Raw genomic sequence first — 27,745 nt, 5'->3', positions numbered from 1 at the left:
TTCTTAAAGGCTGAGTACGTCCTTTCCATTTCCTATTGAATCCCATTCAAATATAATATTCTCTCCCATCAAATATTATCAAGTGGTCTTCCTTCTTTTTTATTTAGTCTTCTGGTTCAGTATTCTCCACAAAGAACTCTTCGATCCTCGCAACAATAGTTATTGGTTATCCCTTCATTTAGACAATTCTTGATACTCATAGGAATGCCTCATTTTCGGTTATGGCTCCCACTCTTTAGAACTCTCTTACCCCTCTGTCTTTGCATCGAGAGTTCATATCTGACATACAAGACTCAACTAAAGGCATATTATTTTTTTGCAGGCTTTTTGCACTTAACTTCGTAGAAATGGCAAAAACAGAGACTGAATACATTCTTTTATCCCATACCATTATGTTTTTCCCTTTTTCCTTTTCCCTATACCTAGATTTATTGTAACCAATCCACATTTTCCTTCCCTTCGTGTTTCTTGTCATGTTTATTCAGTAGCATTTATAATTCATTTGTGTTTGTCCCCCTCCCTTTTATATTTATTGTAAACTGCTTAGATTTTAACTTTGGTTTTATATATGCGGTATATCAAATACAATAAATTGAACTTGAATGATGGATCAATGACAGATTGATCGAAGTGATAGGTGACAGTGTACAAAACTTTCAAAACAGAAACAAAAACCTTACTCTTCAAAAAACACATAAAACCAATATTACTTTACCAATAAAGTCCCAAACTCCACCGGCATTACCAATCCATGCCTTAGCAAATTAGAAAATGCTCTTTTATAATCTTATGTATTAAGATCATAACAATTCTTATGTAATCCGCCTTGAACTGCAAGGTAAAGGCGGAATAGAAGTCACTAATGTAATGTATATAATCTATTACAACATGGTCTAACAATGGATCAGCTTATTATCCAATAAAAATTTAGTCTTTATCAGCATTTAATTTTAATTTACAAGTGGAGCTTATCATATAGATCACTTTTTGAAGCACATGACTCACCTTTAACTAAAGTGAATTAAATAGGCACCATAACAGTGATGTCATAAGCATAAATATGGCAATAGTTTTTCATTGGCTAGCTCAAAATGTATGTAAATACATGTTGCCAGATCCCTTCAAAAATTATGTGAAACACACAAAAACACCTAATAGTAACATGCTACTGTTAAAGAGTGATAACAATAGTATCCCTTCAATGAGACGGAGGATCACAAGTGTCTGCGGTTAAAACCTTAGAGCTAATCATAAGGAATAACCTACGTGCAGACTATCATCGGTCCTTTTTCCGCACTTTAAGCCGCAGCCATACTGGTGAATATATGCCGTTGTGCCGATAAAGGAAACAGTTTTCAACTATAAAGCTTTAATTTCCTGAAGAAGCTCTAACTAAAGGTCTTAGGGCGAAACGGAGATCTTCCGTCAAATTGTCATCTTTGGATGGATGTGGCTGGGTAGAGAACTTTTGCCCAAGCTAAGTATTGCTTTAAATAAAGACTAACTGACAAGGAAAACTGAACTAATACAGGGCAACAAATATAACAAATATTTTTTGCAATTAAAAGCTAAGAACCTCATAAAAATGTTTTATATTTGTACAAAAAATCTTAAAAAATTGCTAAAAATAACTCTCCCACTGAGACAAATAGGACCGATGATAGTCTGCACGTAGGTTATTCCTTATGATTAGCTCTATGATTTTAACCGCAGGCACTTGAGATCCTCCGTCTCGTTGAAGGGATACTATTGTTATCACTCTTTAACAGTAGCGTGTTACTATTAGGTGTTTTTGTGTAAATACATGTTGAACAGGGGCAGTGATAAGGGGGGGAGGGGTAATATCGACTGGGAAGGAAATGTCAAGCCTCTTTAAAATAAATTATTTATTTAATAAATTAGTTTTCTATCCCATTTTCCTCCAAAGAGCTCAGAACACTTAGGGCTCCTTTTACAAAGGTGCGCTAGCGTTTTAAGCACATGCACCGGATTAGTGCACGCTAGCCAAAAAACTACCGCCTGCTCAAGAGGAGGTGGTAGTGGCTAGCGTGCGGGGCATTTTAGTGCGTGCTATTCTGCGCGTTAAGGCCCTAACACACCTTTGTAAAAGGAGCCCTTAATCCCCTCATTGTCCTAGATATACTAGAAAGAATTTGAGCCCACCAGGACAGATAGGGAAATATGATAAAGTACCTGAATGTAAAACCACTTAGGATATAAGTGGTATATAAATAATAAAATAAATAAATAAAATGGGTTACAGGTTAACATACTGTACATAATATATAGTTAAGAGGTTACAGTTTGTCATAGTTACAGTACAAGTTTTTTTGATACAAGTTTCTATCCTAACTCAACACATACTAGGAATCTAATTACCAATACAGTAAAACCTTAGATTGCAAGTAACTTGGTTTGCAAGACAAGCAAAACATTTGGTTAAATTTTAACTTGATATACAAGCAATGTCTTGCAATACAAGTACATATAGTTTACACACATCACAACTGAGCCGATTGTTCTTTTCCCTCTGACACTGCAAGAGTGTAATGCATACAGTGTACACGCGTCACATCATCACAACTGAGCCAATGGTTCTTCTCTCTCTGACGCTGCGGGAGTGGAGTGACTGTTCTAAACAAGCAAAGTATTGCAATACAAGTACATACAGTATACACGCGTCACATTATCACAACTGAGCCAATGGTTCTTCTCTCTCTGACGCTGCGGGAGTGTAGTGACTGTTCTAAATGAGTGAGGTCTTGCAATACAAGTACGTATAGTATTTTGTATTAAAGTTTTGGGGTTGTGGAACGAATCGTCTGAGTTTCCATTATTTCTTATGAGGAAATTTGCTTTGATATACGAGTGCTTTGGATTACAAGCAAGATTCTGGAACGAATTATGCTCGCAAACCAAGGTTTTACTGTATATATAATATACAATTTGCCATAGTAACAGTGCAAGGCTTTTTTAATAGCTTTCTCCCTTGGTGTTGTGTGAGCTTAGTGTTATCTCCTCCAACAGGAAACTTGGTGACAATCGCTACTTTCCCCAGAAAATAAAATGTAAAAGTTGCCCTGTCTTGTGCCCTTCTCTGTATTCACGCAACATGTTCTCTTCTCACCCACACACACAGAATCTTTACTGGTCAGCACAGCCCTCGTCAAAACTCGACCAGCCTATAGCTCAGTAACTGTCTTCCCCTAACTATTCATTGAACTGCAGTCACCGCTTAATAAAAGGAAAATTTTTTTTTTTTTTTTTAAAGAAATCCTCTCAGAATACCAATTCCTGTTAATTCCCAATATAGAAGCCTTTTCATTAATATGCTAATTTTCTTTCAGACTTCTTTTAGAACTAACCAAAATAAACGGTGTTAGGTCAAAAGCGCGTACGCTGCTCAAAATTACTGTTTTTAGGGCTCCGACGGGGGTGGGGGGGATCCCCCCCACTTTACTTAATAGACATCGCGCCGTGTTGTGGGGGTGTGTGGGGGGTTCTAACCCCCCACATTTTACTGAAAACTTAACTTTTTCCCTGTTTTTAGGGAAAAAGTTAAGTTTACAGTAAAATGTGGAGGGTTACAACCCCCCAACCCCCCAATAACGCCGGCGCAATGCCTATTAAGTAAAGTGGGGGGGGTTCCCCCCCATGCTCCCCCGTCGGAGCCCTAAAAACAGTAATTTTGAGTGGCGCGCGTCTCCGTGCTGCGCTCAATTGTCTGGGCGCGCCTTTGTCTTTCGCGCCGTTGTCTATGAACCACCTCCCAAAAGTTTTCTTAAATGTAACCTTTTTCTATCTCAAATTAACCCAAAAGAATTCTTTCATACCCACTCACTCAGCAGCATCGACTTTTCTTTCAGAGAATAGTCCTAACTGCCAACGGACATATTTTTAGAACGCACACACACTATTCTATGGAACTTTCACACTTCACTCGTATACACATGGATCTATACATATGCACCACCCCTCCCCCACCACCCGCACACACACACACACAGCTACAAGGATATGTACTGGGGCCAGTTCTATTATAAGATTTCTGTTTGTCTACAAGGGGGGAGAAAATCCCCAGGAGACAGCAAGTACAGTACGTATATCATTTCTCAATAATAATAATAACAGTTTATATACCGCAGGACCGTGAAGTTCTATGCGGTTTACATTCATTAAAACATGGTACAACTTTAGTGGAATAAACAGAGTTAAGAGCTAGTGATTAACAGCTATTGATTAGTCTCCTTGCAAATCTGGTAAGTATAACAGGTCTCTCGGCCTATTGGAACTTGGATCCAGTGCTGTTTTTCCAAAATCCTTGTGCCTTCAGACCTTCACATGTGTGCTATGGAAGAAAGCAGCAGTGCCTGATGCTGAAATACAGACCAACACATGGTCTCTGCTGTCTGTTCTCAGCGCTTCACTGTAACAGGAGCTGTCGGTGGTAGCCCTTAAAACGTGCAGTGGTTTATTTTGGTTAGCATGTGTGTACTCGCACATACTGCTCTGCTTTGCTGCAGGAGCCCTGGATTGTTGGAATTAACAGCATAAGAATAGCCATACTGGATCAGAACGATGGTCCATTTTGCCCAGTTTCCTGTTTCCAACAGTGGCCAACCCAGGTCGCAGTACATGGCATTAACTCAAGTAGATCAAAATTCCATGCAACTGATCCAAGGCAAGCAGGGACTTCCTACATATCTGTCTCAATAGCAGACTAAGGACCTTCGGGAACTTGTCCAAACCTTGTTTAAATCCAGCTATGCTAATTGCTGTAACTACATCCTCTGGCAATTAATTCCAGAGCTTAACTATTCTTTGAGTAAAACAATATTTTCTCCTATTTGTTTTAAAAGTATTTCCATATAAATTCATTGAGTGTCCCCTGGTTTTGTACTTTTTTATAGACCAGCCCTCTCTTCCATGCTGAAAACTACTACTACTATTAATTATTTCTAGAACGCTACCAGACATATGCATCATTGTACAAAGTCACAAAAGAGACAGTCCCTGCTCGAAAGAGCTTTTAGTCTAAACTAGAGAATAACAAGGAAACAAATTTTTCCCGTCCCCGCGGATCTCTTCGTCCCCATCCTGTCCCTATGAGCTCTGTCCCAATCCCTGTGCCATTTCTGCAAGCTCTGCCCTTATCTGCACAAACCTTGAACGCTTTAAAATCATAAATGTTCCAGGCTTATTCTGATAAGGCAGAGTTTGCAGGAATGGGACAGAACTAGAGGGGATGGGACAGGGATATTGAGATCCTGCAGGGATGAGGACAAATTTGTCCCCGTATCATTTTCTAAATCTAACTCTTTAGTCTTTCCTCTTATGAAAAGAGTTACATAAGAATAACCTTACTGGTTCAGACCAAAGGAACATCAAGCCCAGTAGCCATTCTCATGGAGGCCAATCCAGGTCACTAGTACCTGGCAAAAACCCATAGCGTAGCAACATTCCATGCTACCGATCCAGGGCAAGCAGTGGCTTCCCCCATGTCTTTCTCAATAGCAGACTATGGACTTCCAGGAAATTGTCCAAACCTTTCTTAAAACCAGCTACATTATCTGCTCTTACCACAACTTCTGGCAATGCGTTCCAAAGATTAATTATTCTCGAGTAAAAAAAAAAAAAAAATTTCTCCTATTGGTTTTAAAAGTATTTCCCTGTAAACTTCGAGTGTCCCCTAGTCTTTGAAATTTTTGACGGAGTGAAAAATCGATCCACTTGTACCTGTTCTTCTCCAATCAGGATTTTGTAGACTTCAGTCATCTCCCCTCAGCCATCTCTTTTCCAAGCTGAAGAGCCCTAACCTTTTTAGTCTTTCCTCAAACAAGAGGATTTCCATCCCCTTTATCATCTTGGTCGCTCTTCTTTGAACCTTTTCTAGTTTTGCTATATTTTTCTTGAGCTAAGGAGACCAGAATTGAACACAATACTCCAGGTGAGGTCGCACCATGGAGCGATACTGGGGCATTATAACATTCTTAGGGCTTTTTTTACGAAGGTGCGCTAGTGGTTTATCGCACGCACTGGATTAGTGCGCGCTAGCCAAAAATCTACCGCCTGCTCAAAAGGAGGCGGTAGCGGCTAGCGCACGCTATTCCGCGCGTTAAACCCCTAGTGCACCTTCGTAAAAGGAGCCCTTAGTCTTGTTAACCATCTCTTTTTAAAATAATTTCTAGCATCCTGTTTGCTTTTTTACCACCGCCGCACATTGGGCGGAAAGTTTCATCGTATTATCTATGATGACACCCAGATCCTTTTCTTAGGCGCTAACTCCCAAGGTGATGCTAGCATCTGGTAACTGGGATTCAGGTTATTCTTCCCAATGTGCATCACTTTGCATTTGTCCACATTAAATTTCATCTGCCATTTGGACGCCCAGTCTTCCAATTTCCTAAGGTCTGCCTGCAGTTTTTCACAATCCGCATGCGTTTTAACAGCTTTGAAACAGTTTAGTGTCATCTTCTAATTTAATCACCTCATTCGTTGTTCCAGTTTCCAGATCATTTATAAATAAATGAAATTCCACCAGTCCCAGTACAGATCCTTGTGGCACTCCATCCCCTTTATCATTTTGGTCGCTCTTCTTTTATTAATTTATTCAATTTTATATACCGTTCTCCTAGGAGAGCTCAGAACAGTTTACATGAGTTTATTCAGGTACTCAAGCTTTTTTCCCTGTCTGTCCCGCTGGGCTCACAATCTATCTAGTGTTGACCCTTTTCTAATTCTACTATATCTTTTTTGAGATACACGACTAGAATTGTACGTAATACTCAAGGTGAGGATGCATCATGGAGCAATATTATCGGTCATATTTACCATTCCTTTTCTAATAATTCCTAGCACCCTGTTCGCTCTCTTTGCCGCAGCTGCACAACGGGCAGGGAGGATAAGGCCATAGCGGAGATACTGAATGATTTCTTTGCTTCGATCTTTATGGAAGATGATGTAAGAGATATACCTGAACTGGAAATGGTTTTCAAGGGTGATGATGTGGAAGAACTGAAAGAAATTTTGGTGAACCCAAAAGACATACTGAGTTAAGAAGAGTGCGCACTATTTATTAGTAGACGTACTTGAAGAGTACAGTAGCTATCAAAGTAGAGCAAATAAAGGCCAGTAAATCCATCTAGTCTGGCCAGTCTTGTTCAGGGCTGTAGCTACTGTTCCATGAAGGTTGCTGGCCTATTCCCAAGAAAGAGTAAGTAGTCAACATCTTAAAAAATCATACCAATCAATAAAGTAGTAATTTACTAATAATTAGTTACCTATCTTGACTCCTCAGAGCTATATAATACAGTATGTAGCAAATATACCTCATGCTCAGGATCTTATGATTTTTATCCTGATTTAATCCTTCCTAGAGATACCAGATAGCTTTAGGTCATGGAAGACAGACTGAGCCAGTCCTGGTTTTACTCCCATTGCTTTCAGTGGAAGTAAATGTCAGATGGCTCACATCTGTCCTCCGTGAACTGGACTCATCTGGTAACCCTAATCCTTCTCACAACCATCATCTTTAGTATTTAAATACAGGAATGTACGTACATCCAGTGCTGGGGGAATTGGTATGGAATAATACTTGTATGATAAATAATTTTGGGGGGGCAAAAATGTAGACATGATTCATTTTGATATCCAATTAGTTTGGCGTATTGGGCCAAAGTTCAATATCCTGTGGATAATGTGATGAGGCGGAAGTGCCTTGTTCATAATAATACCCAGTCAGATTACTGCCTAGATTTTTCTGTCATAATACACATTTCCCAGGCATCCTGCTGTAGCGATAAGGGCATCAGACTTGTATCTGATTAGGTTTGACCTGTAGACTAGAGAATGACACACGGACAACTTTTTCCCCATCTCCATGGGAACTCAATTTCCCCATCCCTGCAAATTTTGTCGCTATCTCTGTCCTAAACCCATTTCTGTAAGTTCTGCCTTAACTGCATAAGCCTTGAACGATTTTCAAGTGTTTGAGGCTTGTGCAGATGAAGACGGAGCTTAGGCATTGGTGGAATGAGGCATTATGACATTACACTTAGCTCTAGAGCAGTGGTTCCCAACCCTGTCCTGGAGGACCACCAGGCCAATCGGGTTTTCAGGATAGCTCTAATGAATATGCATGGAGCGGATTTGCATGCCTGTCACTTCCATTATATGCAAATCTCTCTCCGATTGGCCTGGTGGTCTTCCAGGACAGGGTTGGGATCCACTGCTCTAGAATGTTGCTATTTAGGATTTGAAATTGTTTGAGGCTTGTGCGGATGAGGACAGATCTTAGGCGTTGGTGGAATGAGACATTATGACATCACAATCTGAGCTTTAGAATGTTGCTACTTATGATTTGAAAGTGTTTGAGGCTTGTGCGGATGAGGACAGAGCTTGCAGGAATGGGGCAGGGATAGGAAAAGAACTTGCGGGGACGCAACGGTAAAATGAGTTCCTGCGGGGACGGGGGAAAATTTGTACACGTGTCATTGTCTATTGTAGACCTCTTTTAAATGACTGATTGGCTGCTGTCAACCATTTATTCAAACTTGGGGAAAGCTTCTCCTGTTTTTTTTTTTCTTAATTGGCAAGTAACTTGATTTCTTGTGCAACAGGATTGTTAACTTTGACTAATGGGTAAAACCCTCATTAGCTGCAAGGTTTTAGAGAGCCCACTATTTTGTTTTCATGTTCCACTTCCCATCACTCTGGGATGAGCTCCACCACTTCACTCGAGGAATAGGGAGCATGTCTGTTCTGCTTGAGTTTAATTTTTATTTTTATTATCTGGTTGGAGACTTTCAGTGCTGCAGAAGATTCCGATCATCCCGGGACATTTCCTGGCTACGAGAAGATATAGACTCTCAGGGCTGAGGTCTGCAGCTCACAGGCACATGTCTGGCATGATTCCTGTGTGGCCAGTCTGCATCCTTAATTCTCAGAGCTCAGGGTCCATCACTTGGGAGCAATCTTGCCCCAGGTTCATCAACAGTGGTCTTGAGTGATTCGCCCAGGTTCTGTCCACAGTCAGCTTGAGCGCAGACTGAGCGGGTCCTGTGGTAGTTTTATCCAGGTTCAGGGCTGACTGTATTCCTCCCCCAGCAATAACGTGTGGCTCCAGTAGGGGTCTGAGGGTCCAGTTCCATGTTGGGGACTGGACGTCAGTCCGAAGAAACGAGCCATCTGTTGGACTCCAGGCTTTTTGAGGCAGAAATCTTCTCTTCCCTCTAATTAGAGGTTTCCCTATTCAGCTCCAACACGGTTCCTTCTTTCCTACTGAAAGTTGTGTCTGTCTTCACACGTACAGGAGTGAAGAAGGTGGATGTTGAAATTTCTGGATGTACAAAGAATTTTGCTTTTTTAACTAATGAGGTAACCAATGAGTTCTGGCTGTCTGAGCACCTCTTCTTCCTTATGAATGTGGCACATTGGGGGAGACCAGCAACTATATTCTGATGGAAGAGGAAAGTAGTCTCCAGTGGCGCTGAAGGTACACTCCACTTGCAGTGTTGCATCATCCAGGGCAGAGTCTAGAGCGGTCTTACCTGCAGAGATTTGCAGGCTGGCCACTTGGTCTAACCTCCACACATTTACTAAGTTTTACAGGGTGGATGTCACATTTGGGCTGGATACCACCTTTGGGTCCTCCATGCTGGCTGCAAATTCATCTGTCGCACCCTAGTAACCTGGGACTGCTCTGATATGTCCTACTGGTCTAGACTACCAGTCCTGTTGCACAGGAAGGAAAGATTAGGTTCTTGCTAATCTTCTTTTCTGTAAACAGGCATGGTAATCTTTACGTCCGGCCTGTCAGATGTATACTAGCTTGCTTTCTGTTTCAAACATGCCTATTAGTCAGTTCTTGTTTCTATCGCCTGCCCATTAGGGTCAGGAATGAAGAGTAACAAGAGGCTTATTTTAAATACAGGGCAACAGAACTATTAATGCAGATTGCACACAGGTAGGTGGCCCCGTTTGTTTCCACATTGTTTGTTTTGGTTAAATGTGGTTTAAAAGCATTGCTGTTTAATGTTGTATTTAGAGCAGAACAGAGTTATATGGTTTCGGGGACTCTCCCCCCCCACCCCTATCTTATGTTTGCACTCTAGGATTTGCTAGAAGCTTTGGTACCAACAGAGGGTGGAGCTCAAACCAGAGTGATGGGAAGTGGAGCATGAAAACAAAATAGTGGTCTCTCTGCAGCCCTTGCTGCTAATGAGGATTTTATCTGCTGGTCAAGACTAACATTCCTGTTTACAAGAAAGAAGATTAGCAAGGTAAGAACCTAATCTTTCCTTACTTTTACATCTGGAAATCTAGAATATTCATCTCCCTTTGTCAGAGGCTGATTTGACAGTTCAAAGTTTGTTGAGTTCAGCAGATTCCTGCTACAACTTTTTACATGGCTTTTCTAAAAGAACACTTCTTGCATTGGATTGTGGTTAAGTCTTCTATTTGGTTTCCAGTATAGTTTAAATGAAGTATAAACGTTGGTTTGCTTTCTGTTTTACTCTCGTTTTCCAGCTGAGAAGTTTGGTTTTTTTTTTTTGGGGGGGGGGTTTGTTTGAATCTTTCCCTAGGAATCTAGGCTGTGCTGCTTTTCATATATTGTTGGGTACAAGGCAAACATTTTTCTAAGATAACATGACTTGAAAATGGGGTTACATAATATAAAAATAGCCAAACATGGACATTTGCTTTCAAGACAAAGTTGGACAAGTTCATGCTAAACTGGTGAGACTGGACTCATTTGGAGCACTGGTCTTGACCTAGGAGCCGCCGCGTGAGCGGACTGCTGGGCAGGATGGTCTGACCCAGCAGCGGCAATGCTTATGTTCTTATGTTTTACCCCTCAGATATTCCACATACAACAAAAGATGGGAAGAAATGTAAAAATACATAGTTCTTTATGGTTTGTTTTTCATTTTGAACAGCATTAGCCCTTGGTTATTCCAAGATTGCTCTCTTCATTGTTGATTTTTAAAATAATCTCACTTATTTTGTGCATCATCTATAATTTGTTTCTACTTTCTGAAGTTTTCTTTTTCTCTTCTTTTTTCTTTTAATGAACACTAGTTCCAAAACAACTGGTGGAGCTTCACTTGAAATTAATGAGGAAGATTGGGAAGTCCGTGACGGTAGAAAGATGGGAAAAATACCTGATCAAGGTAAATATTTGTAAATCATCTTCACGTATTACATCTTCCTGAGGGTATTCTGTCATGAATGAGGTAAACTGCTGTTGAGTCTTTCATTTTTGAAAGTACTGAATTCTTAAATCTGTTTTTTTTTTTTGTTTGTATTCTTGTTTATACATTAAACAAAATTGCCAATCACAGTACAATATTTTAAGAAACTCAATCTCCTAACAGCAAGCATCAAACCCAATAACCCTTCCCATCTCCGCTTCCCCAAACCTTTGGCTCCTTTTACAAAGGTGCATTAGCGTTTTTAGCGCACACACTGGATTAGCGTGCGCTACCCGAAAAACTACCACCTGCTAGCGCGTGCGGCATTTTAGTGCGTGCTATTCTGCGCGTTAAGGCCCTAATGCACCTTTGTAAAAGGAGCCCTTTGTCTCATGTATTCTGTGGTGCTCTAGATCTGTGGTCTCAAACTCAAAGCCTTTGCAGGGCCACATTTTGGATTTGTAGGTACTTGGAGGGCCGCAGAAAAAATAGTTAATGTCTTATTAAAGAAATGAGAATTTTGTATGAGGTAAAACGTTTAATAGTTCATAAATCTTTCCTTTTGGCTAAGTCTTAATAATAATATTGTAATTTATAGCTAAAGAGACATATGATCAAGAAACTGTTTTATTTTACTTTTGTGATTATGATAAACATACCGAGGGCCTCAAAATAGTACCTGGCGGGCCGCGAGTTTGAGACCACTGCTATAGATGAACATTCCTTGAAAAAGTTGTATATGACCATTTTTCATCACCATCTTTTTTTTAGTCAACTTATAGTTATGTATATAAGCAAGAAACTACAGGCAATATCTGCCTCTGTTTCTTAATTTTTGAATTTTAATTTTGCAATAAAATCAATAACCATTAAAAAGGGATTAAAATGGAATAATAATCAGATATATGGGATTAATCTTTGTATGCAAAAATTGCTTTACAGAATCTCTTAAAATTCAGGTAATGAGCACTAGGAATAGAACTTCATCTACACATCTACCCTGTAAAACACAGTTTCCAATGACATCACCAGTATAAGAAGAGATTCAGCCTAGAGCTAGTCAGTGGTATTTCTCTACCTCCAGCAGATGGTACAGGTTATATACTAGCGCAGCTGCCTTTTTTGTTCCAGAAGGCCTTGAGCATGCGCAGATGCTCAAGGCCCAGCCCAGGCAAGAGGCAGGATCTTCGGGCACCAGCACGTCCTGTGCGTTGGTGCTACATTGGGGTAAGGGATTGTGTTTGGGCGTGCGGGCGGGGGATGCCGGATCGCCGGGGGGGGGGGGGGCTTGCAAATCAAGTCAACGCTCGGTTTGTGAGACACGATTTGCGAGAAGGTTTTGCTTGTCTTGCAAAACACTCACAAACCGAGGTTTGACTGTACTTGCTAATGTTATATAGGATTTGTCTTCTTAGTCATTAATTGGTACTGCTACTACTATTTATAATTTCTAAAGTACTGAAAGGCTGTATGCAGCGCTGTACATGTACAATTAACAAGTAATAGACGGTCCCTGCTCATAAGAACTTGCAATCTAATTTAGACAGACATACAGTACATATAGGGATTAGGGAGTTTCTCACAGGGAGAATGGTAAGATGGGCATCGGTATCTTGTGGCGAGTGTGAGTTAGGAGTTAAAAGCAGCTTAGAAAAAGTGAGCTTTTAGCTTGGATTTGAATACTGCTTGAAGTGGAGCTTGGGCAGTCTGTTCCAGGCATACGACGCAGCAAGATAAAAAGGACGGAGTCTAGAGTTTGAAGTAGAGGAGAAAGGTACGGATAGGAGGGACTTAACTGAATCGGTACGAGAGGGCAAGTCCGCTATTAGAACAACTGCACTTGCTATTGATGAAAAATTGAATCCAATTCAAGATAGCCTGCATGGTTCACAATGTGATCTATGGAGAAAACTCAAATGAACTAACTTTGGATATCAAAGTTCACGATCATCGCAGTGTTTCAAGTTATCCTTCCTATCATCTCAATAAGTTTGTCAGAAGAAGATGTTTGAGGCTACCTTCAAATGCCAAGGACTTCTTATCTGGAAAAAAAACGCCAACATACCTAAGACAACGCACCACTTACCTTGACTTCTGGAAGAAACTAAAGACATATCTCTTCTCTATAGCCAACCTCCTATTCTTTCAGCACTTCCCTTTTAATAATCACAAGATCTGACTTAAAATATGCAACTTCAAGATCTTGATCTAATTCTTTTATTTGTATATACAGTGGTGCCTCACACAACGGACGCCTCGCACAGCGCACGCTGCGCACAACGAACTTTATGTCTTGATTCGTACAACGAACTTCGTTTCACACAACGAAGTCGCCCGAGCTGCATCCTTCCGCGCAGGCACTGCGCTTAACTGCCCTCTCTCCGCCTGGCTCCCTCTTGCCCCCCCGACTCCCCGACACGATCGGGGCAAAAAGGAGCCCAAGCCCTCTTGCCCCGCCGATTCCCCAACTCCCCGACAATATCGGGCCAGGAGGGAGCCCAAGTCCTCCTGGCCACGGCGACCCCCTAACCCCACCCTGCACTACATTACGGGCAGGAGGGATCCCAGGCCCTCCTGCCCTCGACGCAAACCCCCCCCTCCCCCCAACGACCGCCCCCCCCAAGAACCTCCGACCGCCCCCCCAGCCGACCCGCGACCCCCCTGGCCGACCCCCACGACACCCCCAACCCCTTCCCCGTACCTTTCTGTAGTTGGCCGGACAGACGGGAGCCAAACCCGCCTGTCCGGCAGGCAGCCAACGACGGAATGAGGCCGGATTGGCCCATCCGTCCCAAAGCTCCACCTACTGGTGGGGCCTAAGGCGCCTGGGCCAATCAGAATAGGCCCGGGAGCCTTAGGTCCCTCCTGGGGGCAGGGCCTGAGGCACATGGGCCCAACCCGACCATGTGCCTCAGGCCCTGCCCCCAGGAGGGACCTAAGGCTCCCGGGCCTATTCTGATTGGCCCAGGCGCCTTAGGCCCCACCAGTAGGCGGAGCTTTGGGACGGATGGGCCAATCCGGCCTCATTCCGTCGTTGGCTGCCTGCCGGACGGGCGGGTTTGGCTCCCGTCTGTCCGGCCAACTACAGAAAGGTACGGGGAAGGGGGTTGGGGGTGTCGTGGGGGTCGGCCAGGGGGGTCGCGGGTCGGCTGGGGGGGCGGTCGGAGGTTCTTGGGGGGGGGGGCGGGCGTTGGGGGGGGGGGGGGGTTTGCGTCGAGGGCAGGAGGGCCTGGGATCCCTCCTGCCCGTAATGTAGTGCAGGGTGGGGTTAGGGGGTCGCCGTGGCCAGGAGGACTTGGGCTCCCTCCTGGCCCGATATTGTCGGGGAGGTGGGGAATCGGCGGGGCAAGAGGGCTTGGGCTCCCTTTTGCCCCGATCGTGTCGGGGAGTGGGGGGGGCAAGAGGGCTTGAGCTCCCTTTTGCCCCGATCGTGTCGGGGAGTCGGGGGGGCAAGAGGGCTTGAGCTCCCTCTTGCCCCGATCGTGTCGGGGAGTCGGGGGGGCAAGAGGGCTTGAGCTCCCTCTTGCCCCGATCGTGTCGGGGGTGCCAGGGACCACACGGAGTCACCCACCGTACCACCCGATTCGGGTAAGCGCAGGTATCGGTGGGTGGCTTATTTGCGGGGGGGTGCCTTATTTTACATTTTTTTCTAAAAAGGGGGGGCTGTCTTATTTGATGGCCCTGCCTTATCATCGGGGAAACACGGTAGAAAAAAAAAAAAAAAAATGAACAGTTAAGTCCCAGTTTTTGCCGCTGAGACTCTGCCCTCTCTCACTGTAAAATTAGACTCTACTTAGTCTGTCTTTAAATTTAAAAAATGTGTGTTGTTTTAAAAAACAATTATGTTTTTAGATGTATCTAAATAAAAATAATAACCAAAAATTTATCTTTTTTTATGTCATCTTAGCATATTTTATGCTACAGAACGAATTATTTTTTTTAACATGTATTGTTATGGGAAAACGCGTTTCACATAACGAACTTTTCGCATAACAAACTTGCTCCTGGAACGAATTAAGTTCGTTGTGTGAGGCACCACTGTATATATATATATATATATATTTTTTTTCAAATAAACAATACACAAGTATCCACTTGCTACAGAAAACTGGATAGATAATCAAATTAGGAAAACATTATTTCAAAGGTATCCAATGTCCTCATTAGCCCACCAATAAGAGGGGGGAGTTATACCGAGCAAAGAAGGAGTTCAATCAAAAAAGAAAATTGGTAGTAATTACAATATAGTCCTAACACTAATACAGCGATATATCCTATTTAGCCGCTTCAACTTAATCCTTGATAATCTTCTTTAGATCAATAAAAGCTCTTAATTGCTCTGGATCAAAAAATGTATATTTTTCAAACCTCTCAGTTTTACCAAACATTTACATGAATAACACAAATCAAAATGAAGCTCCAAGGTCAACTGTCTCTTGTATGTAGGAAAAAAAAGCCCTCCTTCGGTCTTGTGTTATCTTAGTTACGTCAGGATAATCCTTTAAATTGCGTAAATATATTTAAGTATTTTTTATTGATTTCAATATATTATCAAGTATAACTTGTACAGAAAGCAAATTTAACCAAAGCATATTATGGCTGGTTGTTTTACTGAAACCATATCCTGCTGAATCTTTTGAAGTAAATTGTTGGAAGAAGTCATGTCCAATTTTAATTTTTCTAATTCTTCTGAATGATGAATTATTTATTTTCAATCTGTTGGAAATTGGGACTAATTGTCTTCCCAAAATTTGCTACCAGGTCCTAAAGGGCTTCTAAGGTCACCTTAGCAGGCCTGTCCCAAAAGGAAACTTGTATAAGTGCATAGTCTCTCACCGTCCTTAGGATATCCTGGGTTTTGTTCCTTCTGGTTCAATCCTCCTCCTGCTATTGTAATTCCCACAGAATCTTTTTCAGAGATTACCCGAACCGGGATCTCCATTTCCAGGCTCCCTGATGTTGGATCGTCCGCCTCTGGGGATAGTACCGCCCCTTCTTTTGGGGTTTCCTGGCCCTTGGAAGAACTGGCTGACTGTGGTGGAGGAGGCGGTGCTCTAATTTCTGGGCTAAGGGTGGTGTCTGGCCCAAGAGAGATCCCGCTGGTCTCGCTCACACCCGGGATCCTCAACGGGCTGGCAGCCGAAGTTATAGACACTGCTCCCTGCATCCTCTGAAGCAAATCCTCGATGTTGCCGAGAGTCGGCCCCTCGGAGCGCCGCGAGGTTCCAGCAACGCTCCGGCCTCTCCTCTTCAGCATCGCGTCCAAACAACAAGCACAACTAAGCTGGAAACAGCAATCGCCAGCTAGAAAACAGGTAACTAGAGCACTTAGGTCAGCGGCGTATTACCCGATCACACAGGCAGCAGCCATCTTGGATCGAGTCCTTTATATTGAATTGCGGAAATATAATCTCAACACATTATTCAGATGTTGCTCAAAAACGAAGGCCACTATCAATTTAAACCTATATGTAGTATCTTTTACAGAGTCTTCTAAAATTGCTGAAATATTATTTAAGTCCAATTTCTGGTGTTGAACAAATGATCTAAATACCTTCAATTATTCAGTGTACCACACAATTACTCCCAATACTCATAGGCTGTTGCCAAATTGAAAAATATATACTGAATTTATAGACTATGGAACTCAAGTGTCTGCTGGTATCACCTTCAGAACTAGTCTTGGTGAATATATTGCAGACTATCATCGGTCCAATTGTTTATTTATTAAATTTCTAAAGAACTTTTCTAAAGAGATTTTTGTTATGATTTTATAAGATTTTTCTTTTTTATATTATAGATTTTTGTTATGATTTTATAAGATTTTTCTTTTTGATTTTATAGATTTTTTGATTTTATAAATATTTTTCTAATATATAAATACGTGAAGGACTGATATTGTTATACGTCCATAATTCAGATCATATCTGTTACTTAACTTGAGTGTAACTTCTTAACCATCTGTCCAAGACTGTTATTACGACGGAGGAACTCCGTTTCGCTCTACCTGACTTGGTTAGAGCTTCTTCAGGAAAATTGAAGTTTAACGATGGTAGTCACTAAAAACATAAAAGAAGAAAACTAGTGAGTCTCTCACTTACGTATTTCTATCTCCTTCGCGTTTCTATAATTCGTCTTTGATTTAATTTAACAATTTAGCATTTTAAGAATACCACTCGGGGACCTTCATCTGGATTTAAATCATATTATAAACTTAATAGCACTGCTTTTTATACCCAATCAAGACCAACTAATACTTATTTACTTTTCGATAATTTTTCATGTTCTCCTTAAGTTTAAACTTAAATATCTGGAGACGTAATGTGCTTAGGGTTATTCGGCAAAGAAGAAATGCTTACCGTTTTACTCCTCAGCATTCTTTTACCGTTTTTGACGTCGTTAAGGTTATAAATGGCTCTGAGTACTACTCGCTCTGCTTTTTAAAAGCGATTTACGTCATATCCTGTCTTTTTTTCTTTATTCTTCCGGTCTGCTCTTGCAGAAGCTGCTTAATAAGTTCACTTCTACTTAACAAGCTATATTACTTAGATGTGGCTCTTGTTTGTTTTATGATTTGCCTTGTCGGCACCCTTCAGCTGCTTTGTTTCATATTGGGGCCCGTTTTGTCACTACCTCACGGCACTATCTGTGTTCTAAACATTTCTTCCTTTGCGATTCCTAAATCCTTCTTATTTTTTCTTTTAAAAATTTATCAAAAAAACACTTGCCAGTTTATAGTGATATTTAAACCGTTTGGTTGTATACTGTGTAACTGATCTATCCAATTTTGTTCTATTTGTAACTTTTTTTTTACCCCTATCCCCCCCTCTTACTGATTCTGGAATTCTATCTATAATCATACATTGTAGTTGTTCAAGCGTGTGATTGTGCATCAAACAATGTGCCACTAAAATCATAACAAAAATCTCTTTAGAAAAGTTCTTTAGAAATTTAACAAATAGATAATTGGACCGATGATAGTCTGCAATATGGTTATTCACCGAGACTAGTTCTGAAGGTGATACCAGCAGACACTTGAGTTCCATAGTCTATAAATTCAGTATATATTTTTCAATTTGGCAACAGTCTATGAGTATTGGGAGTAATTGTGTTGAACAGATGATGCCATATTTGTCTCTCCTTGTATATTCTTCTTAGATATATTCAAATAATATATTACATTACATTACACTAGTCTTTAAGCCCGTTACATTAATGGGTGCTAGAATAGATGTGTGTGTGTCTGTCTTTCTCTCTCTCTGGCCGCTGTCTGTCTTTTTTTCTTTGTCTCTCTCTCCTTGGACACTGTCTGTCTGTCTTCCTTTCTTTTCCCAGAGCAAAGCATAATTGCTGTCTGCCCCCCAGCACACCCCTCCCCCAAATCAGCCCCCTTTCCCTCTCCCCCTGGCCCCCTGTTGTGCCATGCCTGCCTGCTCCGTTGCCCCCTTCTGTTCCCCCCTTTCCCTCTTGCCCTGGCCTCCTGCCTGCCTGTATTGCTCCCTCTTCTGGCCCACTGGCACGAACTGCCACTGCTGCTCCTCTTCAAAGCAGCCTGCTGAGGATCGCCGGCCAGCTGTAGCGAACCTCGCAGGCCACTCGCCACCTCGGTAGCACGTTCCCTCTGATGCACGGGATCGTGTCAGAGGGAATGTGCTACCGAGGTGGAGAGCGGCCTGCGAGGTTTGCTACAGCCGGTCGGTGATCCTCAGCAGGCTGCTTTGAAGAGGAGCAGCAGCGGTGGCGGCGGCAGTGGTTTGTTGTCTAGGAGAGTGAGGGAGGGAAGGGGGAGTCGCCAGCGTGTTCCCTGCCTCCGTGTTCGAAAATGGAATTCAGCACGGAGGGACACATCATACTGTCAGGGAACACGCTGTCCTAAGTGCACATGCGCGCTTAGGGTTTTATTATAGAGGATTAGTGATTTTTATTCCACCATTACCTTGCGGTTCAAGGCGGATTACAGAAGAGGATTTCAGAATTGCAGAAGAGGATTTCTGGACATGTCCAGAGGTGTTACAGAGTAGAGCGGGTTGCTTCAGAGGATTGAAATGTTTCATACGGTGTTAGTCTTCATGGATTTTTTTAATAGGGTTTTTATTTCTTTTCTGAAAGTTTTGTAGGAGGTATCGAAGGAAAGACGTAAAACTTCAGTCAAATATTTTTTTAACATATCTAAAGGCAATATACCAGAATCCATTGGAAAATTTAAAATCCTAAGATTCAGTCCTCTATTTTAATGTTCTATTTTGCTTTTTAAATGTATTTGATCTTTTATTACTATATTTCTGAATTCCTGGAGAGTTTGAACATCAGAATAAAACTTGTTGAATCTTAGTAGAAAAATCCTGTCAAACCTCTTCCACACTATATTTAGTAAGGTTGGTGTTTTTTGGTGGGGGAGGGGGAGAAGAAAAAGGGGAAATGGTTAGGGGGTTTTATTATTGTTGCTTATATGACTTTTGCACTGGAAACTTTAATAAAAATGATTTAAACATATAGATAGATCTGATTGAGTACAATATGTAAATAAGTAAAAGTAATTGCAGATCAGAAGTACACATAGTTTTTTTTTTTTTTTTTTCTTTTTTTTTTAGTGCCTTTTTTTTTTTGTCTGTCTGTCATAGTATGTTGTCCATAGTCTGTCTGTGGTTATTTTTGTTCATAGTTTCAGCCATTTTATACAAGACATGTTAGATATTGCATACTATTTTGTTGCACATTATTCACTAACTTAAATTTCAACTACAGGCTTCAACCTATTTCAGTTCACATTTATTTGATTTTAATTCATGTTCACTATTTGACAGATATGCCAAGATTTCAACAGCACTTGGGCCTGGGAGATGGAGAAGAAAGGATATCAGGAAATGACTATGGAATGCAAACTAGGAGTTCTAAAGGTAGTGGCTGTATTGTTTTGTTTGTTTCTGTTAAAGTTGATTTTGCACAGTCTACATTAGTTTTGTACACTGGAGAATGCCGATGCCATCAGTATGGAGCTTTTTGATCCTTTAATCCTGCTGAGTCTAGCTCACTTAAGGTGACAGCTTCAAGGAGCTCTCCTCTCTGGAGGTCATGGCCTTCCCAGCTGTAAGAGGAGGAGGAGGATGAGATGAGTAACCTAATAATTAGTGCAGTGGACTGAGAACCTTGGGAACTGGGTTTGATTTCCATTGCTGCTCCTTGGACAATTCACTTAACCCTCCATTTCCCCAGGCACAGAAACCTAGATTGTGAGCCTACTATGGGCAGAGATAGTACCTGCATATAATAAATGTAGATAGTTGATGTACCACAGAACATGGCACCCTCTCCTCCTAATAGCTAAATTGCTTGTAGTCTTTGGCAGCATGGTGTCCAAGGCAAGAACTGCGATGAAGTTGGAAGTCTCCCTCCCAAATTTGCTATTAAACCGTTTTGCTAATCAGACAACATGAATAACGTTCTTAAAAAAATAAAACAGTTCAGTAAAAGGGGGGAGGGGGACATCTAATCAGACTCTCCTTTCGACCCATGGGAACAAGATAGCAGGAAACAGTAAGTTCAAGAGTGGGAATGTGGTAGGGAAAAGAAAATGGTTATCTATCCACTGTTGCATGTTCATCTTCTTTGAACAGTACAGAGCAGGGGTCTCAAAGTCCCTCCTTGAGGGCCGCAATCCAGTCGGGTTTTCAGGATTTCCCCAATGAATATGCATGAGATCTATGTGCATGCACGGCTTTCAATGCATATTCATTGGGGAAATCCTGAAAACCCAACTGGATTGCGGCCCTCAAGAAGGGACTTTAAGATCCTTGGTACAGAGCCAGAAAGCTCTGTAGACGCACAGAGCTGCCTGAAATTCTTAAGAGAAGGCAAATGCAAGCAACATATAGCTGTAGCAGGGTTTGGTGGGTTCTCATAGAAATTGGGTTGCTAGGTTTGCTAGCTCATGAAAATATGAGGTGTTTTTATTTTACTGGATTTTTTGCATTTTTACTGTTGCCATTTTGTGTTCTTCTAAGGTTTACCTTGTTTTAAGTTGTATTCTGCAACACCTGAGGAGTACAGCCTCACAGATCCCAAGCCTGAGACCCAGAAAATAGGAGCCAGTACTGTCACAAGTTTGATGGTGTGGTCTTCTCTGCTTGGTTCTTCTGTAACTAGGGGCTCCTTCTACTAAGCTGCGCTAGCGGTTTTAGCTCACGCTAGACACGCCTCCATTGAGCTGGCGTTAGCTTCTCCGCGTAGCACAGGGGTTAGCGCGTGCTAAAAACGCTACCGCAGCTTAGTAAAAGGAGCCCTAGGATTTGGTGCAGAGTGTTTTCTCCTTTTTGGGGGGGCATGGACTTTCAGAATATTTGGACCACATTACACTCTTACCGCATAGGTAAATAATTGCCTATCTCCCTACAGCAGTGCTGAATCTGACAAAGAATCTCAGACAACTATATGTATGGTGGAGCAATTTGTACATTTATTTATCTGATTGGTTTTTTTCATATTTTTAGCTGTTTTCCCAAAGAAGCTCAGAATGGGTTTCAAATCAGGTACTCAAGCTTTTTCCCTATCTCTCTGGTGGCCTCACAGTCTATCTGAGGTATCTGGGGCAGTGGAGGATTAGGTGATTTGCCCATGATCACAAGGGGCAGTGCAGGGTTTCAACCTACAGCATCAGGGTGCTGAGGCTGTAGCTCTTACCACTGTGCCACACAGTCCTCAATATATGGAGCTCTTGACCTGTGTTCCTTATTGATAGTTTGGAGATCTGTTTCCAAATCCTGTTGTCAGTCTTCCTCATCTAGTTACAGAGCAAAATCTCAATTCCACAAAGCTATATATTTAAGATCAGTGTCTTAACTCCTTCCCTCCCACACTCTGCAAATTATAATGTGGTGATCAATTTGGTAGCTTATCCTAAATGTGTCAAGTGGAAAATATCTCTCAAAATAAAAACAAAAATTCAAAAGAAATTTGGTCATTTGAAGCTGGTATTCACCTTAGGATGAATTTTGGTCTCAACCTCAAGACATTAAAGCACAGAAAATCTTTGAATCTGGTTAACATAGTAGTCAGATGGTTGCCCTCACAGATCAATGGTACTATATACTGAAGTGCAGAACTTTTCACAACAGGGATTTCATGTGTTAAACAGCACAAAAATAGCAAAAATACTGGCATGGGAAAAGTTTGTATATTTTTGCACAATGTTCACTTTGCATGAGAGGGTTTAAAAGTGTTTAAAAAAAAGATTTTGCATGCAGACACCTGTTTTGTTTTTAAAAAAAGGCAATAGGGCAGTTATATAAAGCTTGGGACAATCATGTGGGATCAATTAGGGAAAGGAGGAGATAGTGAACGCTGCGGTTTCTAGATGGATTTTTTTGGGCCATTTTGACATGTCCATCTGCCAAAAATGTCAAATTAACAATTTTCAAAAGGCAGTATTTGGATATTTTGCACTGCAGTTCAACCAAATAGCAGGAGGGTGTGTTGGAGGCATGTTTTGGGCAGGCCCAAAATTAGGATGTGTTTCAGCAATAACGGAACAGGAAAAAAGTCCAAGGCAAAAAAGGACTAATAGCTAGACCTATTTCATCCACGTCCAGAGTACAAAAAGGTGCCTTAATTGAGCAGTTGACCACTGGAGGGATGAAGGCATGACCCCTTCTTAATCTCCCAGTGGTTGCTGACCCTAAGAAGTGAAAGTGACAGTGTATACTAGGCTCTGTGACATTTTCAGGTATTTTGGCCATTCCTAATAGAGCAGCAAACATGTAGCCTAGTGGTCAGTACAATGGACTTTGACCAGTGGGATCTAGGTGCAACTCTCATTTTAACTCTTATTTCTGTACAAATATATGAGCCATCCTAGAACGTAGAAAGACCTCTATTTCAGAATTTATAAGACACCTACAAGCATGATGGCTGTTGTAGTGGTGTACCTTTTAGGTACAGTAGGATTTTTTTTTATCAGGGTGGATGCAATTTAAATTACTAGTCAGAAAGACTTATTTAAATCATGGTTTTCTGCAGAAAGACTCATTCTTGCTTGTATAATCTTAATATTTACAACCAGATGAAGGTTTCATTAAAAAAATAATATAAAAAATTTGTTGATTTGGTTATATTATTAAGAAATACATAAATAATTATGAAATTATTGTGAGGTGAACTATCATTCATATTTGGACAACTTTTCTCCTGTACTTTATTGAAAGGAGAAAATTAATCATTACCTTAACAATTTAAATAGTTTTCTTTATTTAACCAAAATAATAACATTATAGCATTTGTATTCATCAATGTTTACTGATGTGGTTAAAGTATTTTTAAAAGGTTCAGGTTTACACATGGAAAATGTACAATACTATCTTTTGTAGCTCTCTCATTTTCCTCTTCTTGTTTGTTTATAATCTGGGAAAGAAAATCAAGCTTTCCTGCTTTATCAATTTCTCAATTTGGAATGAATGAATCCAAAAGAAGAGAGTATTTTTTATGCCAGGAGAAGAAACTACTGCTGTTAAAAATGAAATCATTACGTCAAAGGTCTCTAAATCCAAGTTCTTAATAAGTGACCTTCATTGGTGTGACTTTCTTTAAAACATCATCGGCAAACATATATTTCTTGAATAGTTCCCCCTTAGCTCTGACGTTTATTATAATTGTCATTACAGATTAATGATTCTTGGATACCCGTGTCATAGTTAACTCCTCCTCTTCAGTACTTAAGGTTTGACCTTGGTACTTGATATTGACAATATTTGCAAGAAAATGAGCTGAAGACAGTACTTGTTCCGTTTGTTTTTTTAATGCTTGTAGTTCTGTCATTGGTCAGGTCTCGTTTTAAGTGCTCACTCAGTTCCTTCCAAATTTCAACAGCATCAGCAGTAAAATACTATTTTTCTGTATTTTGATTAAAGCTTCTGAAATGGGTTTCAGTATTCTCAGCATAACTTCAACATTTCTTTTAAGGCCAATGTTGAGGATTTTGGCTGTAATAGTGCCATCTATTTTCTCTTGATTTTGTTCAGAATCTGTCATCACAATAGGTCAGTTCTTGATATACTGCTCAAAATAGTCCAATACAGAGTTCCATCTAACATCTTGTGGGAGTGTTAGCTAGCTTCTATCCATTCTTTTCAGAGCTGTTGCTGCAGCAAAATGATTGTTGCAGAAGTATTTAGCAATTTGAATGGCATTAGTCTTTATTTCTGGGTCACTGAAGTATTTGGCTAGGAGGTGCAGCAAATGAGTTCTTTGGCTATATGTTATTAGCTTGGTATTCTCTTCATGCTCTTCTAAATTTCTTCTCATCTTGCATACATTTGCAGCAATGTCTGTGACTAAACTATGTACTAGACATTTGAATTTTTTTCACATTTTGTTATAGCTTTTGCTGCTACTTCCTGCAAGTATTCTACTGTATGTGTATTTCTGAAGTATCAATTGTTTTTGCAAGACTTTTCTGTTGTACAAACACATACAACAGGAACATCAAGGGACATTACCCAACAAGACATATTAATTTTACCCTCTGGACCTGTTGCATATTGCTCAATTTCCCTGTCAAACGCTTTGTCTAGCAGTTTTCTTGCAACATCTGCTCTTCTGGGTGAACTGTATCCTGGTCTCATTGACTGAACCATATTAATGAAGTGCAGGTTTTCAATCAGAGGAAAAAAAAGTTTGTTGCATAAACAAACTGGGTAATTTTTTCATCAATTACCTCTTTTTCTAATCTGCTAGTTTTTATCACAGACTTATCTTTGGTGGTTCCTGGATGGTCAGATTTATTTTCTTTCTTTTGGATGATATACTGTGCATATGTGATATATATGATGTGACTGAAACACTATCCTGGACAGATAACTCTGAATCTGTAGAACAGGAAGATGGTGATCTTGAAGGTGGATAGTTTCCAGAATCTTTTAGGTTGATGATAGATTTTCTTAAACAAAAAAAATCAGTGCTGTTATTTTATTATTGATACCATTTCTGCTTATTTTCATTGTATTCACTGCCACTCAGTAGTGCCCAAAAAATGAATATTTGCTTGTTTCAACTCATTATTTCTTCATAACTGTATCAAAATGATAGAAATGATGGTAACAACATGCAATAATAAATATATTTTTCCTCAGATATGACAATTCCTCAAGGCAATCTTTAAGAAATATGATAAAATTAAAACATTTACCAACCTGCAGATCCTGCCTGTTCAATCACGTTCCTTTTGTCATCTTCATCAAAGCACTTCATCAGACCTTGCATTTCTTTGTTGCAGTATTTTGCACGCATGCCTGCCTTCCATAGGCAGAAAAGCCTCATTAAAATATTCCCAAACTGGGTCTCTTTTACAGCCTGCTGTTGTTATAGGTTTTCTCCTCCATGGAGAGGATAATATGATAAACCTCAGGCTATGCACACAAAGATCTAAGACTTGTGGAGTTTTCTGCTCAAAAGGATTCACTTTCATTTTTACTATTTGTGCCTCCCTCCTCACATTAAGCTCTGTGTGTGCGTGTATATGTGTGTGTGTGTATATATATATATATATATATATATATATATATATATATATATATAAACTTAGCACTTAAGAGGTAAGGGGTTGATTCTGTATACATCAATTTTGCAAAGGAACAAAAGGGCTGAAGTCTTTTTCTCAACTCCTTGAAAAACCTTAACTACAACAATGATAAGTGCTCTTTGATTTTATTCTTAATTTTAAACCGTCTAGTTATAGTTTTTGCTGCCTGATATCTATTCTCTAAACTTTAATTACTTAGTTAAACTGTACTGACTCTATATCTGTATTGTGGTGTATTGCTCTGTTTTCAAACCTAGATCTCTCCCTCCTCAAAAACAATCCAAAAAAACAAACGAAAAAGCTTTCTCTGGGGGGAAGTGACATCATTAACTGATATGGAAGGTTGAGTGAGAAGCTCTGCATGCCGCCTTAGTTTATTGCACCCCCATCACAAGCTAAAATTGGAGAAACCAGGCTTAAAATATAGCTAACCGGTGGCGGAACAAAGTCTTTTGGGATCAGTGAAAACAGATGTCTGTTTTGTGGTACTGGACCTTGCAAGAATTTGCTTTTACTTCCAGCTTTTACCCCAAGATGGTGGTCCAAGATGCACAATGGGCCAAGACCCTCTCGACAACCCAGACTCAGTTCCCGCTATGCCTCCATTTCTGGACCCGATAGAAGAGGTTCAAGCTATGCTACACAAGATTCAGGCAGATATTAAGACATTGGATGCCTGAAATGCCCTCCTTAGAGAGTTAGTGGAAATGAAAACGGTGACAAAATCAAAAAAATGTGGGATGAACACAGAGGATTTCTAATTAGAAAATGAATGGTATAAAACTAAGGCCAGTACTGGGAAATCCTGCATGGTCTTTGTCCCATGTATGGTGATTTGGTTTAGGATAGTGGTCTCAAACTCGTAGCCCAAGGGCCACATGCGGCCCGCCAGGTACTATTTGGAGGCCCTCGGTATGTTTATCATAATTAGAAAAGTAAAATAAAACAGTTTCTTGATCATCTGTCTCTTTAGCTATAAATGACAATATTATTATTAAGACTTAGCCAAAAGGAAAGATTTATAAATTATAAAGAGTTTTATCTCATGCAAAATTGTCATTTCTTTAATAAGACATTAACTATTTTTTTCTGAGGCCCTCCAAGTAACTACAAATCCAAAATGTGGCCCTGCAAAGGGTTGGAGTTGGAGACCACTGGTTTAGGATGAGCTGGGGAGGACTTTGATAGGATGGTTAGGATAGGCTGGAGTGAGCTTCAATAGCAACTCCAGCAGTGGGAACCTAAAGACAGTACTGGGCGGGTATCTATGGTCTATTGCCCAGAAATATTAAAGAAAAGACAATTTAACCATGATTGGTCATATGAGTATGATTATTGGGCAAACAGGATGGACCGTTCAGGTCTTTATCTGCTGTCATTTACTATGACATTTTTGTAGTGAAGAAGCAATGTTATCTCTGCAGACACAAATTCACAGTTTTCAGAAATGCAAAACCAAGTATCTGTGATAATGTCTTCTAGATAGAAAAATTGCCTGTGACATAATGAATAGATGAATGGAATTCATTTACCAAAAAATTTAAACATTGCATGAATATACAGCCTCATGCTACAATTTAAAATTAATCCTTATTTCATGATGAATAACTTTTGGACTATAATGTAGCTTAAATAGAAAACTATCTTTAGATAGATTTTTCCTCAAAAAATTTTGTTTAAAAAAAATCCAATTTAAATAAGTAGTCCTATGGTGGTCATATATGTGCTCGTAATATTTCTGTTCTGTGTTCACGGCTGAAGCGCTGGGAGTGGGACCGCAGAAGACAAACGTGAATAGGGATGGAGGACTAATAGACCCTGATCAATTTTCGGAGGGTTGTGTTCATGAGGAGCTAGCTAAAATAAAGGTAGACAAAGCGATGGGGCCAGATGGTGTACATCTGAGGGTGCTGAAGGAACTTAGGGAAGTTCTGGTAGCTCCACTGACTGACCTTTTCAACGAGTCTCTAGAGTCGGGAGTGGT

General features: G+C 40.6%; 1 protein-coding gene across 4 annotated transcripts in view; it reads left to right on the top strand.

The window, feature by feature from the left end:
- Positions 1–27,745, top strand: part of RSF1 (remodeling and spacing factor 1) — a 210,792-nt gene that overhangs the window by 42,934 nt on the left and 140,113 nt on the right. For 2 of the 4 annotated variants that reach the window (XM_033947834.1, XM_033947833.1), the window contains exons 2-4: positions 11,080–11,171; positions 19,997–20,089; positions 21,680–21,718. In XM_033947834.1, coding sequence (XP_033803725.1) covers positions 11,080–11,171; positions 19,997–20,089; positions 21,680–21,718 — 224 coding nt within the window. Of the gene's footprint in view, positions 1–11,079; positions 11,172–19,996; positions 20,090–21,679; positions 21,719–27,745 lie in introns of those variants that run through there. The other 2 variants (XM_033947835.1, XM_033947836.1) reach the window with 2 other exon arrangements.

The sequence above is a fragment of the Geotrypetes seraphini genome, chromosome 6, assembly GCF_902459505.1.
Source record: "Geotrypetes seraphini chromosome 6, aGeoSer1.1, whole genome shotgun sequence".
Taxonomy (NCBI): Eukaryota; Metazoa; Chordata; class Amphibia; order Gymnophiona; family Dermophiidae; genus Geotrypetes; species Geotrypetes seraphini.
The sequence above is the reverse complement of the archived record's forward strand: the minus strand, read 5'-3'. Positions and strand labels throughout refer to the sequence as shown.